Consider the following 14,227-nt stretch of genomic DNA (forward strand, 5'->3'; position numbering starts at 1 on the left):
AGTGCCGTCCAAGTTGAGTATGGCAACAATAGGGTATCTCTGAGAATGGAACATGAGCAAGCTGGGATTTGGTCATTTGGAGACTAGACTGCTATGAGAGGTTGTTCAAGTTGTGCACTGCACAAGGGCACCATATCTAAGGGTTCACCACTTACATCGTAAATACATATTCACTTCTCTCAGAGAGGACAGAAAGCGTAGATTCTCAGGTCTTCTACAGGGTCCTGGAGTAGCAGGGGAGAGCCTCTATGCTACTGAAGTCTACAGCAGCATAATTAAAAGAGAGTTAGCATGTGAGTACTCATGGCACACCCACAGGCTCCAGGTAACACCCTACCCCATTTGAATCCCCAGATCTCACCTGCCCAATGCTCTTAGAGGCCCGAATTCTGCACCCCCAGCAAACTGCAAACCTGACATGCCTCATGCGATCAGCAGGGAGGAAAAGAGAGTTTGAACACAGCCAGTAGCACATGAAAGGGGATGGTGTGAGCCCCTAGGGGCTTTGGAAAGCACTTGGGGGGCGGGGATCAGGGAAAGCAGGATGAGGGTGGTAGAGACATGGTCTCATAGCAGCATCTTCTCCTGATTCCTAATGTAACACTTGATTAATGGAACTGACATTTAATTGAATTTAAATTGGATGCTCCTGATTGAACCCCAGAACCAGAGCTCCCTGACAGCTCTTTTTCTTTAGATGTGGTCCCCCAATAAGGCTGGAGGGGGCAACTTCCTGTCTTCCCACTGTTCCTGGCAGCAAAAGTGATAAGGTTGTTCAGACTGTGTAACAATATATGGACTATGAAAAATGTTACTTGAGGAACGGGCACCTATTTCTGATTTTCTCAATGACACCATTTCAGCTAGAGACCAGCCTGTTTTGGAATGTCTGGATAAGAAAGTATTTAAAAAAAAAAAAAAAAAAACCCATTTCCATCAAGTTGATTCCAACTCACAGCGACCCTACAGGACAGAGTAGAACTGCCCCATAGTGTTTCCAAGGGGCGCCTGGTAGATTTGCAACTGCCGACCTTTTGGTTAGCAGCCCAGCCGTAGCTCTTAACCACTACACCACCAGGGTTTCCAAGCCAAGTATAAGATAATGAAATAGTAAAAGCAAAAGCTAAATGAAGGAGAGTGAGCCTCGAATTGGACAGAATTGGATTTAAATCCTGTTAAACCATTTTATGGAGTTCCTGGGTGATGCAAATGGTTAACTCATTAACACTGCTAACTGAAAGATTGGAGGGTCAAGTCCACCTAGAGGCACCTCAAAAGAAAGGTCTGACGATCTACTTCTGAAAAACTACAGCCATAAAATCTCTATGGAGCACAGTTCTACTCTGACACGCATGAGGCACCATGAGTCAGAACGACTTGACTGCAACCAGTTACTAGCTAAATCATTCTAGAGGAGCTTGAAAAGGAGCCCTGGTGGGCCTATGATTAGGCATTCAGCTGCTAACCGAAAGATTTGAACCCACCCAGTGGCTCCCCAGGAGAAAAGACCTGGTGATCTGCTCCCATAAAGATTATAGTCTAGGAAACTCTATGGGGCAGTTCTATTCTGTCCTATAGGATCACCAGGAGTCAGGATCCACTTGAGGGCACACAACAACAACACACTGAACTTAATTAACTTCTTTGAGACTCAGTTTCCTAATCAATAGAGTTAAGAAAAGTCATTACAGTCATACGTCACTTATCGTCCACAATATGTTCTGTGAAATAAGACGTTATGTGATTTGGACGTTGTGCCAATACCATATTATATACAGGCAGTCCCCAGGTTATGAACATCCAACGTATGTACAGCCTATAGTTACAAAACAACCCCGTAAAGCCTATTATATTAAAAATTTGAAGTACATACAATGGTTCATAATAAAAAATGGCTGCCGGACTGCACAATCACTTTGTATGCAAGAGATAAGAGATATATGTGTTGCCTGAGGGGAGCTGTTGCGTTCCCTATGACCACTAGGTCCTGTTGCTAAACTTATGGGACGATGGACATACACACAGCTGGACGATGCCCAAACAGGTGTTATGTGGCTCATATTGTTTGAAATGACATAAGTAAAGCACTTGGCACTTAGAAGTGTAACCAATATTAGTTCTGTTCTTCCTGAATTCCTGCATTATTGAGAGTCTTTAGGGGATGGGATGGAGCAGAGGATTTAGCCTGAGGAGGTTTCGTTGAGAACATGAATCTTAAGTATTTCCTTAAATGAAGGATATGACCTGGCTCAGGAGAAGTAACAGGGTGGGCAGTTTTCTCCCTGTTGATCTGTTTCTCCACCCCTGCTCCCTTCCTCCTGCTTCCCTCTAGGGCAGTTTGCTTTTTATAGTACATCTAAAAGAGGATAAACTTCCCCTTTTACAAAACATCCAAGGGTAAGAAAGAGCCACTTCCCCTTTTTCAGTACCTCTTGGAAACTCTGTTGGGCAGTTCTACTCTGTACTATAGGGTCTCTATGAGTCGGAATCGACTCGACAGCACAGGGTTAGGGCAATGAAGGATAAACTTAGGCTTTCTCCACTCTGAGCAACAGCCTGTAATAACTGGGCCAAACTCTGCCACAGGTTTCATTTTACTGGGTCACCAACTGAGTCTAAAAATCCAGTTCAGACAGCCTGGAATCCAGCTCAGTCTACTGAGTGTACATTTTATGAACATACATGCTCTCATTAGTACCAAGTTTAGATTAGATTTTAACCTATGTGTTCCCCCATCTCTGTCTGACAGTGTTGTTGTTGTGGGCCATCGAGTGAATTCTGACTCATAGCAACCCTAAAGGCCTGCGGTTTGAACCCACCAACAGCTCCACAGGAGAAAAGGCCTGGTGATCTGCTTCTGTAGTCAGCACAACTGTACTAAACCAAAAGCTAAGAAGTTTCCTGAACACAACCAAACACTCTGAGGGACAGAGTAGCTGGGATATGGGGACTATAGTTTCAGGGGACATCTAGGTCAATTGGCATAACAAAGTTTATTAAGAAACTGTTCTGCATCCCACTTTGGTGAGTGGTGTCTGCGGTCTTAAAAGCCTGTAAGCAACCATCTGAGATGCATCAGTTGGTCCCAACCCACTTGAATCCCAACCCAATTGGTCCTATCCCAATTGGTCCCAACTGAAAGGAGGATGAAGAACATCAAAGACACAAGGAAAATATTAGCCAAAAGGACCACATAAGCCAGAGACTCCATCATCCTGAAACCAGAAGAACTAGATGGTGCAGCTACCACCAATAACCACCCTGACAGGGAATACAACAAAAGAGTCCCTGATGCAGCGAGACAGAAGTATGGAGCAGAACTTCAATTCACATGAAAAGACCAGACTTAATGGTCTGAGACTGGAGGAACCTCCAAAGCCATGACCCCAGAGGCTCTGTTAACCCAGAACTAAAACCATTCCCAAAGCCCACTCTTCAGACAAAGATTAGACTGGACTATAAAACATAAAATAATACTCATGAAGAGTGTACTTCTTAGTTCAAGCAGATACACGAGACTAGAAGGGCGGCTCCTGTCCAGAGGCATCATGAGAAGGCAAGAAGGGACAGGAGCCGGTTGGATGGACACAGGAAATCTGGGGTGGAAAAGGGGAGTGTGCCGTCACGTTACAGGGGTTGCAACTAGTGTCACATAACAATATGTGTGTATAAATTTTGGTATGAGAAGTTAGCTTGAGCTGTAAACTTTCACCTAAAGGGCAAAAAAAAAAAAAAAAATCAAATGACGCATTGCGTTGGGAAACAATATGGGGCAGTTATACTCTGTCCTACAGGGTCACTATTAGTCTTCCTGGCATTAATCATACAAAAAAGGCAGCCATCTCATTCCTTAGACCACTAGCTTCCCAGGCTATGGTGAAAGAGCAGCTATAAGGCCAGGACAGGGAAGGTTCAGGCCAGCCTGAACACAGGTGCTCTTCTAGAAATTCAAATCTTTCTCAGGGTTTGTTCTACTTCAAGTAATACCTGCTTCCTTCCAAAAGCATTTCATATCAGGGACATTTGATCCTAACAGCAACTTTGTGACATAGGCCAACAAAAGAAAGCCAGATCGGAGTTTAGAGTCAATGCAGACAACACCAGGAGCCCTGGTGGTGCAGTGGTTAAACAGGTCAGCTGCAAACCAAAAGGCCAGTTGTTTGAATGCTGCTCTGCAGGAGAAAGATGTGGCAGCCTGCTTCAGTAAAGATTTACAGCCTTGAAAACCCAATGGGGCAGTTCTACTCTGTCCTATAAGACTTACAGCTTTGGAAACCTTGTGGGGCTGTTCTAGTCTGTCCTATCAGGTCTTTATGAGTCAGAATCGACTTGACGGCAGTGGGTTGTATTTTTTGGGTTTTTTTTTTTGTTTTTTTTTTTATTTTGCAGACAAGACTGAGAGAGGGGGCAGCTTGATGTCACTCTGCAATTTACCGGCCAGGGCCAGGGTGCAGACCCTCAACTTCTATGTCAATTAAATGACGTGCAAGACCCCCAGCATATCCTAATTTTATTGAAATAATGAAGACTCAAAGTTTAAATGGAGTCCTTGGATGGTGGAAATAGTTAATAGGCTCGGCAGCTAACCAAAAGGTTGGAGGCTCGAGTCCACCCAGAGGCCTAGCAATCCACTTCTGAAAAATTGTCATTGAAAACCCTGTGGAGCACAGTTTTACTCTGACACACACAGAGTCACCATGAGTCAGAATCAACTCGACACCAACTGGTCAAAATTTAAATGCTCTTGCTTTGGGGCTAGTTAGTAACAAGTTCTATAGTATTCAAAAGGCAAAGAAAATGTGTTCGAGTGTAACACTAGTAGCTGTAACAACAGGCCCCAAAACATACAATATCTCAAAAACAATACATTTATTCCCTACTCACGTAAGAGCCAAAATGGGTGTTCCTAACCTGTGGGTGGTGCTCCTCCAAACAATATTCAGGGCTCTGTCCATCCTGTGGCTCTACCATCTTCAACATATGGCTCTAAACTGTGGAAGAAGAAAAAAGACTGGAGTCATACACAGAGGGTTTGGGTGCCAGGAGTAGAGGTGCTGCGTGTACATCACTGCTGCTGACGTTTATCACAAGGCCACACCTAACAGTAAGGGATGCTGGGAAGTGTAGTCTGGCTTTGAACCCAGGAAGAGAAGAAATGGTTACTACCACAGAGAGGAAATGTGATTTTCAGAGTAGATGGACTTTAAAAATTATTACCTTGTTGACTGTTGTAGAGACTGACCTCATTTCTTTTCCCTTTCCAGTTAAACCCGAGGCTCCTTTTGACTTAAGAGTCGTCTATCGCGAGGGAGCAAATGACTTTTTAGTGACATTTAATACATCGCACTTGCAAAAGCTTTATGTCAAAGACTTAGTGCATGATGTAGCCTACCGCCAGGAAAAAAATGAAAACGACTGGATGGTATGTAGCTCGATCACATTTATGAAATAAAAACTTCTTAATGTTGCCTATATCACAGTTCCAGGGGCATATTTTCTCTGGGATGGCACCTAGCAATTTTGTGTTCAAAATGTACCTTTTACTGAAAGAAGTTCTTGTATAAACTTCAGGCCCCACAAAACCTGGATCTTTCTTGGCCCGTTCATGTTCTAGCTCTGATTTTTTTTTTTAATTGCTCTGTCTTTTGTCTTTATAATGTTTCTGAATTAGGCAGTCAAAATTAACAATATAGATTGAGACCTAATCAATCCCCTTTATTTGTGGGCCTCAGAAAGTATCATGTTTGATATCACTTTCACATGTTATTTGGGAAAAAAACACCTTTGTGCAGTGTCCATAAAGAAATGAATTAATAAACAAAACATGGTACATATACAAGGAAACATTATGCAGCCATAAAGAGGAATGAAGTCCTGATGCATGCCACAACATGGATGAACCTTGAAAACATCATGGTGAGCGAAATAAGGCAGTTTCAAAAGGACAAATACTGTATGACCTCATTTATATGAAATAAGCAAATATATAGAAACCAAAGATTATTACAGGGGTGGCAGGGAGAGGGGAAAGGGAAAGTTTTTTTCTTATGGGGCATTGAGTTTACGTTAATGGTGATAGAATAATGTGGAAAAGGATAGCAGGAATGGTTGTACAACATAAAGAATGTAATCAATGTCATTGAAAAATACAGGCAGAAATTGTTGAATTGGAGAATATTTCGTTGTATATACTTTCACCACATTAAAAAAAAAAAAAAGAAAAACATCTTAAACATAAAAGCAGGGAAACAAAGGAAAAAACTGGAAAAAAAATAGAGACTTATATATGTCAGCACACACAATAATCAAAATTGTAAGGCAAATTAAAAATTAGTTTTAAATTGCCACATATGTAACTGAGAGGTACTTACCCAGAGGTACTTAGTAGCCTTAATATGTAAAGATCCCCCTTGCGGTCAAGTTGATTCTGACTCACAGTGACCCCATAGGACAGGGTAGAATTACCCCATAGGGTTTCCAAAGGAGTGCCTGGTGGATTTGAACTGCCGACCTTTTGGTTGGCAGGCAAACTTTTAACCACTACACTACCAGGCTTTCCTAATATATAAAAAGCTCTCATAAATCATTAAGAAATAGACAAATATCACAATAGAAAATGAGCAAAGAACTTGAAAAAAACTTTCAAAAAAGAAGAAATATAAAAATTCAATGAATATATTAAAAGTAACAAATGCAAGTGTAAATAGCAATTGAATTTTTTTTTTTTAACCTCTCAAACTGGTAGATTTTTAAAATTAAGGATAATACACAGTGTTAGGGAGACTGTTGTGAAACTGGCATTCCCAACATTGCTGTTTGCAAGGAAGAATAGTATCCTTCTGGAAGGAAATAATTCTTGCTCACTAACCCTTATTATTTCCCTTTATCTCCCGTGGGGCTTGAGAAACAAGAGAAAGACAAAGAAGAGATTGAAGTGTAGAAATGAAAATGGGAGCCTGAGAGTGATGCACCTCTTCCAGAAAGCAGGGAACCTAATCACCTGAATAAAGACCCATTGTACCGCTGCCTTCCTTGGCCATTTGCAGCATCATTTATGACATTATGACAGATTCTGCCCCTAATTTTGCTGCTGACCCTTCCACATGTCAAAGCTACTCCTTCTAACAAATGTTAGAGAACCTCAAGATAGGGCCCACGTGACTAAAGAAGCTCAACCTGGAATGATTCGGGAGATCTTGGCAACCCCCTCTTTTTTCATTTTAAATATGCAATGACTCTTTTTACTCTTTAGAACATGAACTTATCGAGTACAAAGCTGGAACTCCTGCAGAGAAAGCTACAACCTGGAGCAATGTATGAGGTTAAAGTTCGATCAATTCCTGATGGAACCTATTTTGAAGGCTACTGGAGTGCGTGGAGTCCAAGTTACCATTTCAGAACTCCAGAAACCAATGACACAGGTGAGGAGTAACTATAGAGTCTTTGTCCTTCCTCCTTCCCATAATGCTTTGCATGTGAAAGTGTGTGAGCGAGAGTGAGAGAGAGAGAGATGAAACTAACCTGCAAGTTAGAACTCCCACAGGGGGCATTCTTACAGTCTGGAGAATGCCCTGTCATCTTTATCCACTTTGTGATGAATAAGGGAGCAAGTGGATGAAGGGTTCTTAGTAGCTGATTAGCTGGTACAGGCTGTCTGGATGCTGCTGTCCTGGATATTTCTGATCGCTGCTAAGAATTCTGAACAAAATCTCCCACCACTACCTCCAATCTACCATTTTATGCTGGGATCCAAATGGCTGGTTTCTCTAAGGCTCCTTAAGGGGATGCTTTTATTACTATAATGGATAGGCAGGTCGGTGTGGCTGTTGCATGACTTCTTTTCCAGAATAATTAATATGTTCTATGGATCTAGACTGGAGTCCTGGTGGCACAGTGGTTAAGTGTTTAGCCACTCCTTGGGAGAAAGATGTGGTGGTCTGCTTCCGTAAAGTTTACAACCTTGGAAACCCTATGTGGCAGTTCTGTTCTGTCCTACAGGGTTGCTATGAGTCAAAATCAACTTGACAGCAACAGGTTTGGGGTTTTTTTTTTTAATGGATCTAGAAAGTGATAATGGCCAGAAGATCCTAAGAATATGGCTCAGGCAGGCCCCTGGGGACTTGGAACACCTACATATACCTTCCTTTTGAGGGATGAGGGAGCAAAGTTTTCTATAATACCCACCTTCCAACCTCACTAGAAATTGTCGAGACTGCCAGGTAGAACATTCATCTAAACATCCCTCATTCTGGCTTCATTCCCTTGGTGTAGACACATTGGTGGTGGGAGTAAGGGAGGCAGAGATGGTACCTTTGAGGCTAGATCTCTTTTGCATTTCCAGTTAAAGATGTTCTCAGCCTCACCATCCAAGTCAGTGAAATCAGAACTCCCCCATAATGTTAGCAAATTATACTACTTACTGAAGAATAGTTTTCAAGAAATAATAAACAGGCACGATTCACTAAATAAATGCAATGCATCCTTGCTGTCTACCCCACTACCTGCTTAATGAATGCTAGCCAAGATCTATGTTTGTATTCCAGGGAGGATGGATCCTGTTTTGCAAACTATCGGCATTCTGAGTTTCTTCTCTGTGGCCCTGTTGGTCATCTTAACCTGTGTGTTATGGAAAAAAAGGTGACTTTCTTCAACTCATCAAGAGGGTGATTGTTCAGAATCCCAGACAGTCATAACTTTAACCATGTTCATTGATGAGAAAGGGAAAATAAATCATTTCAGGAATTACAGTGCTCCATACCTCTTCCCATCCTCAGGCCTCGGTGAATTTCCACAGTAAATTTCTTGTTATTGTTGTTGTTAGGTGCCGTCGAGTCGCTTCTGACTCATAGCGAACGTATGCACCACAGAACAAAACATTGCCTGGTCCTGCACTATCCTTACAATCGTTGTTATGCTTGAGCCCATTATTGCAGCCACTGTGTCAATCCACCTCATTGAGGCTCTTCCTCTTTTCCACTGACACTGTAAATTTCTTAAGAGGTGAAAAATATATCAGCTGGACATAGGGCAAATTCTTCCCCCAAAAGAGAATTCCTTAAGGCAGTGTTTCCCCTACTTTTCCTCCAAAGTCTCCAAAAGGGGAAAGTGAGTAGAAGCCATGCCATCAGTGTGCCTGGGCAGGTGGGACGCCTGTGGCCAACGCAACATGTGTTTGAAGTCCTGACTTTGAGCACACGAATTAGTGGGGCTTTTGCATTCTACTCAATGATGAGACCATATTTATTTCATTGTTTTAAAAAAATGATGTTTTAAACATGCACACCTTAAGTTAGTTAAGGTTCTGACAGGTGCCATCAGCACAGGACCACATATCCCCAGGATTAGAAATACACCAATTTGAAAAGCACCACCTTAAAGCTATTTCCCTGGGTAACTTAGGAATCAAAGCACTTCCAGCAAAATTAGGGCAGAGGAGTTGCTGCCTATAAAGAGAAGGAATAATAAGACAATACCTATAGTGGGAGTAGAGGGCCAGGGCTACACCAAAACTGTCTCTTTCCAAGCCTCGTTGCTCCTTTCCTCTAGGGCTCCGTCCCAGTGGTGCACCATTGTTATGTCGTGTTCACAGAGTAAATCAATGGCAGTGACATCTGGTCCTGAGATTCAGAGAAAACAAGTCACTTTGTGTAAGGTTACCCACATAGTTGTGGCAGAGCCAAGATCAGAAATCCCATCTCCTTATGCCTGCCTCATAATAAATGGAAAGAACTATTGTGCCTGCTCCCTCTGCCATTCATTCATCTAAAAATGTTCTCTTATTTCAGAATTAAGCCTATTGTATGGCCCAATCTCCCTGATCATAAGAAGACTCTGGAACAACTGTGTAAGAAACCAAAAAAAGTGAGTGTTTCTGATGCTTCTGTTACCATGTTGGAGACAGTCCAGGAGCCAACAATGACATTCCAGGATAACAGTTGACCTTCAATTCTTGGTCCTTTTTGGATCCTATAACTAGAGTCCCTTATAAGGTCCTAGCTGCAGCTCCCTAGAGGTAGGGCACTAAAATGAGACACAAGTCTCAGAACTTCCCAGGCTTCTCAAGGTCAGAAGGCACAGCCATTGGTCACTTCAAACCCTGGCACGTTATAGCACTGCCAGAAGCAAAGAGTCAACTGAGGAACATGTGGGTTGTCCTGTGACATTCCCTGGTGAACCCTTGTCAGAAAGTTCTTTAGACTTCCCCCTGAACTGAATGTTTGGCAGCATGTTTCTCTGGCGCAGTCTTCATGCCTTGTCTCTTTTTCCATGCAGAATCTGAATGTGAGTTTCAATCCTGAAAGCTTCCTGGACTGTCAGATTCATAAGGTGGATGACATTCAAGCCAGAGATGAAGCAGAAGACTTTCTGCAGGGCACTTTTTCTCCACCACTCGAGGAGTCTGAGAAGCAGGAGCTTGCAGGAGGTGTGCAAGTCTTCAGCTGGCCCTCTGAGCATGCAGTCCTCACCCCAGAAACTTTTAGAGGAGATTCAACCCTGAGATGCCTGCCTGGAAATATCAGCACTTGTAATGTCCATGAGCTCCCCTCCTCCAGATCCCCAAACTGCAGAGATGGTGGCAAAAATGGGCCCCTTGTGTACCAGGGTCTGCTGCTTAGCCCTGGAACTACAAACAGTACTCTGCTCCCTCCTTTTCCTTTCCAATCAGGAATCATTACATTGAACCCAGCTTCCCAGGGACAGCCCATCCTCACTTCTCTGGGATCGAGTCAAGAAGAAGCATACGTCACCATGTCCAGCTTCTACCAAAATCAGTGAACTTTACGAAACTCAGGACTGAAACCGTTGACTGGCAAAGATGGCTGAGAAGGAATATTCAGATTTCCTACTCTGCTGAGAGGGAATGTTCAGATCTCCCACTCTCTCCCGCAACACAAAGAAGACAAAATTAACCCATCTCTCCTGCATGAGCTAAAGGATTCAGAAACTTCTGAAACTCTGCTTTGGCCACTCTCTGGTTCAGGGGCATCCCACAAGAAACAAGAGCGTCCAGCCTTTACCATGTTGATTTGGTCACAAAGTTTCAGGCCACCCAAATATTGCAACAGCATTATTTAAGAAAAAAAAAAAAACAGGAAAGAATGAGAGAAAGGGTAGAAAAAAGGATGATGGAGAAAGGAAGACAGGAAGGGAATGAGGGAAAAAAGAAAGAAGGGAGAATAAGAATAATAGTTACCACTGTCAGGGCTTACTGTATACCCAATGCTGTATTAAGTGCTCTACACATTTTTTCTCACATCAGCCTTACAACACACCTGGGAGGTGGGTGCAATTATTATTATTATTCTCTTTCTCATGGATGATAAAATGAGGCTCTAAGGGATGAAGTAACTTGTCCAAGTTGCCCACTCAGCAAGGGGTGGAGCCAAGATTGGATGTCCGTGAGTCTGAGTGCAGTCTCCCCTGAGTTATGCACTTTCCACTTACTTAGGGACTGTCCCATTCTTGGTTGCCAAGCCCACTCCTTATAAGGTGACAAATGGTTAACTGTCCTAATAGGTCACTTTTGAAAGTGAAAGGAAAAGCTATAAATAATTACTCCAGGACAACAAGCATGAACTGGGACTGTCCTAGACAAGTGGGGACATATGGTTACCCAAACAAACACAGCTAAGAGAAAAAATGTAGAAATGTTTTCATGGTGTGTGACGTGCCATGGCCAGCCATGTCCCCAGAAGGTGAAGAAGCCAAGGAAAAGCCATGAAGCCCATTTCATTTTGTTTTTCAGAAACAATGCTCTTGGGGGGATAAATTAGAAGCCCAGTGTTCCCATTGTTCATTATCAAGACTTTAATCCTCTTGATGCTATCCCCCAAGTCTGCATCCATTGATGACCTCAGAAGAACCTGTCGCTGACCCTGGACACTGGCCCATGTGAGCAACGAGCCAGGGAATGGCCTCTGCTTTCTGTGCACTGACTGCCCCAATCCAGATTTATCCACAAATTGTTCCATGTTCTACAGCGTTGGGTGGACATTCCACAAACTTCAGGAAGGACTTACAAGCATGCAGTGAGTGAACAGACTCTGGCCATATTTCTGAAGATATAGAAAAGAGGCCTATCAAGTATTATTACCATTTGACATTTGTCCTCTTGCCTTCCTTGGTCTGGATGAATTTCTAATGACTATCTTCAATCAAGGGAGTCCCTGGGGGTGTAAACAGTTAACAAGCTCAGCTGCCAATCAAAAGATTGGAGGTTTGAGTCCATCCAAAGGCACCGCAGAAGAAAAGTTTGGTGGTCTACCTCTGAAAAATCAGCCACTGAAAACCCTGTGAGGCACAGTTCTACTCTGACACACATGGGTCACCATGAGTCGGAATCAACTAGATGGCAAATGGTTTTTTGCTGTTATTAGTTTGTTGTTGTTGTTTTGTTTTTTTATCTCCAAAAATGTCAAGGCACCCAAGCAATCTCAGATAAGAGGAGTACAGCTAGCCCCTCTCCCGCAAGGCCCCAGGCCCTGGTTGTACACAGAACCACACAGACCAGAGGTGGCAGAAGGAAGTAAGGAAAGATGTATGTAGGCCTGGGGTTTTGTTGGGGATTTCTTGTTTAATTTTTAATTTTTTTTCTTTGTTCTATTTTTAGTGTTGGGGGGCAGTAATTTTTTGTTTGTTTTGTTTGATTTTGTGATGTCTGTGAAAAAAAAAAGGGAGTGTTAAATTGTGTACTGATGGACCTTACCTGTTGACTTAGAAGCCTAATAATAATTAGACCATCTTGTTCTTTGGGGAGCCTGGGTGGCATAAGAGTTTAGTGCTCAGCTGCTAACCAAAAGGCTGGAGGTTCGAACCCACCCAGTGGCTCTGCAAGAGAAAGCCCTGGAGATCTGCTCCCGTAAAGATTACAGCCTCGAAAGCCCTGTGGAGCAGTTGCATCCTGTCACGTGGGGTTGCTGTGAGTGAAAATCGACTGGATGGCACCCAGCAACATTCTTTGGTTGGGTATTGTGCTTTCCAAAGTGATTTACATTGCATAAGTGGTAATGGATATATTATAATACCTTAGATTTGCTTAGTGCTTTCGTGATTTTCAAAGCACTTTCATACGCATTATTTCCTTCATTGTCTTAACAAACATTTATGGAAAGCCTGCTATGTGCCAACCATGGTGTTAGGCACAGGGAATCAAAATGCAGATAAGATTGGGACCCTGCCCTCATAAAGAACAAAATCAAACAGAAGGGAGATGTGTGTAAACAAATGATTCTACTAATATGGAATGCTATAATGGAGGTATATTCAAAGCACTGTATTGGGGGATGGTAAGGGAAAGTGTCACAAAGTGACATAAATATGCATGGAGGAAAAGTAGAGTCTGCCTGGTGTGATCAGGTGGCAAATGTTCTTTATATTTGGTAGCAAAGGGAGCCACATCTCAAAGAGGAGGTCACATACAACTCATGACCAAACTGGATCTCTGTTAGTTTACTGACCTTCACATAAGCCCTATGAAATGTTTATCATTATTTTTGACTCATGGGAATATTGGGACACAGAGAGGGCAGGTAGGTTACTCATTCTCACGTGGTGAGTCAGCACTGGAAGCCATAAATTTATATCCCTGACATAAATAGACAATCTTTCAAAGAAATGAGGAGGTAAGTCTAGAGGAGCACCGAGGTCCCTCCAGCTCTAAAATCCTATGTTTCGGTGTTTTTTAAATCTAGGTTATCGTTGCAATTTAGTGTGTGAGTGTCTGTCTGTTATTGGAGGCATTTAAAAGCCATGTATTATATTCTTATAAAAATAATTGCTGCTAATGCTTGATTATCTACCCAGGCACAATATATAATGGAAGATTACTAATTGGTTCTGCCCAATCCTCCTTTGGATTTCATTAAGACAAACTCCTGGTCAGAGATAACATATAAAATCAGAGATGTAAACTTGCAGTTCCTCCTAGCACGACATGAAAAGAAAACTAAGGAATAGATAACAAATTTGGTCAATTGCACAACCATACTTGGGTTGAGGGTGTTTGAAATTATTCTGATTGATTTTCTACCAGATTTTGCCTCGCCGTTCAATCTGGTTTCCTTGGAAATCTGCAGCAGAAAAGTCAAGTATGCATACTTGCGTTTTCTTAGTTGTCCTGGAGGGGCTACAAGACTTGGACCTGGCCAGGAAGATGGTGAGAACGTGTGGTAGGGCAGCTGGAAATGATGCGGGTCAGATGGCATTACTGCGAACTCAGAGTTTTGTC

At 42.6% G+C, this 14,227-nt stretch overlaps 2 protein-coding genes across 8 annotated transcripts in view; one reads left to right on the forward strand and one right to left on the reverse strand.

Moving 5' to 3' along the window:
• IL7R (interleukin 7 receptor) overlaps positions 1 to 11,331 on the forward strand; it is a 28,246-nt gene extending 16,915 nt beyond the window's left edge. For 4 of the 5 annotated variants that reach the window (XM_023545415.2, XM_023545416.2, XM_064271213.1 and 1 more), the window contains 5 exons: positions 5,265 to 5,422; positions 7,253 to 7,421; positions 8,544 to 8,637; positions 9,786 to 9,861; positions 10,273 to 11,331. In XM_023545415.2, the coding sequence (XP_023401183.1) occupies positions 5,265 to 5,422; positions 7,253 to 7,421; positions 8,544 to 8,637; positions 9,786 to 9,861; positions 10,273 to 10,776 (1,001 nt within the window). In that variant the 3' untranslated portion in view covers positions 10,777 to 11,331. Of the gene's footprint in view, positions 1 to 5,264; positions 5,423 to 7,252; positions 7,422 to 8,543; positions 8,638 to 9,785; positions 9,866 to 10,272 lie in introns of those variants that run through there. The other variant, XM_064271222.1, reaches the window with a different exon arrangement.
• The window catches only part of CAPSL (calcyphosine like), a 137,115-nt gene that overhangs the window by 74,429 nt on the left and 48,459 nt on the right, over positions 1 to 14,227 (reverse strand). For 2 of the 3 annotated variants that reach the window (XR_010318360.1, XR_010318359.1), the window contains exon 3: positions 4,912 to 4,991. Coding sequence is in view for 1 of the 3 variants with exons in the window: in XM_064271247.1 (XP_064127317.1) it covers positions 4,974 to 4,991 (18 nt within the window). In the remaining 2 variants the exon portion in view is untranslated. Of the gene's footprint in view, positions 1 to 4,905; positions 4,992 to 14,227 lie in introns of those variants that run through there. The other variant, XM_064271247.1, reaches the window with a different exon arrangement.

This window comes from Loxodonta africana, chromosome 2 (genome assembly GCF_030014295.1).
Source record: "Loxodonta africana isolate mLoxAfr1 chromosome 2, mLoxAfr1.hap2, whole genome shotgun sequence".
NCBI lineage: Eukaryota > Metazoa > Chordata > Mammalia > Proboscidea > Elephantidae > Loxodonta > Loxodonta africana.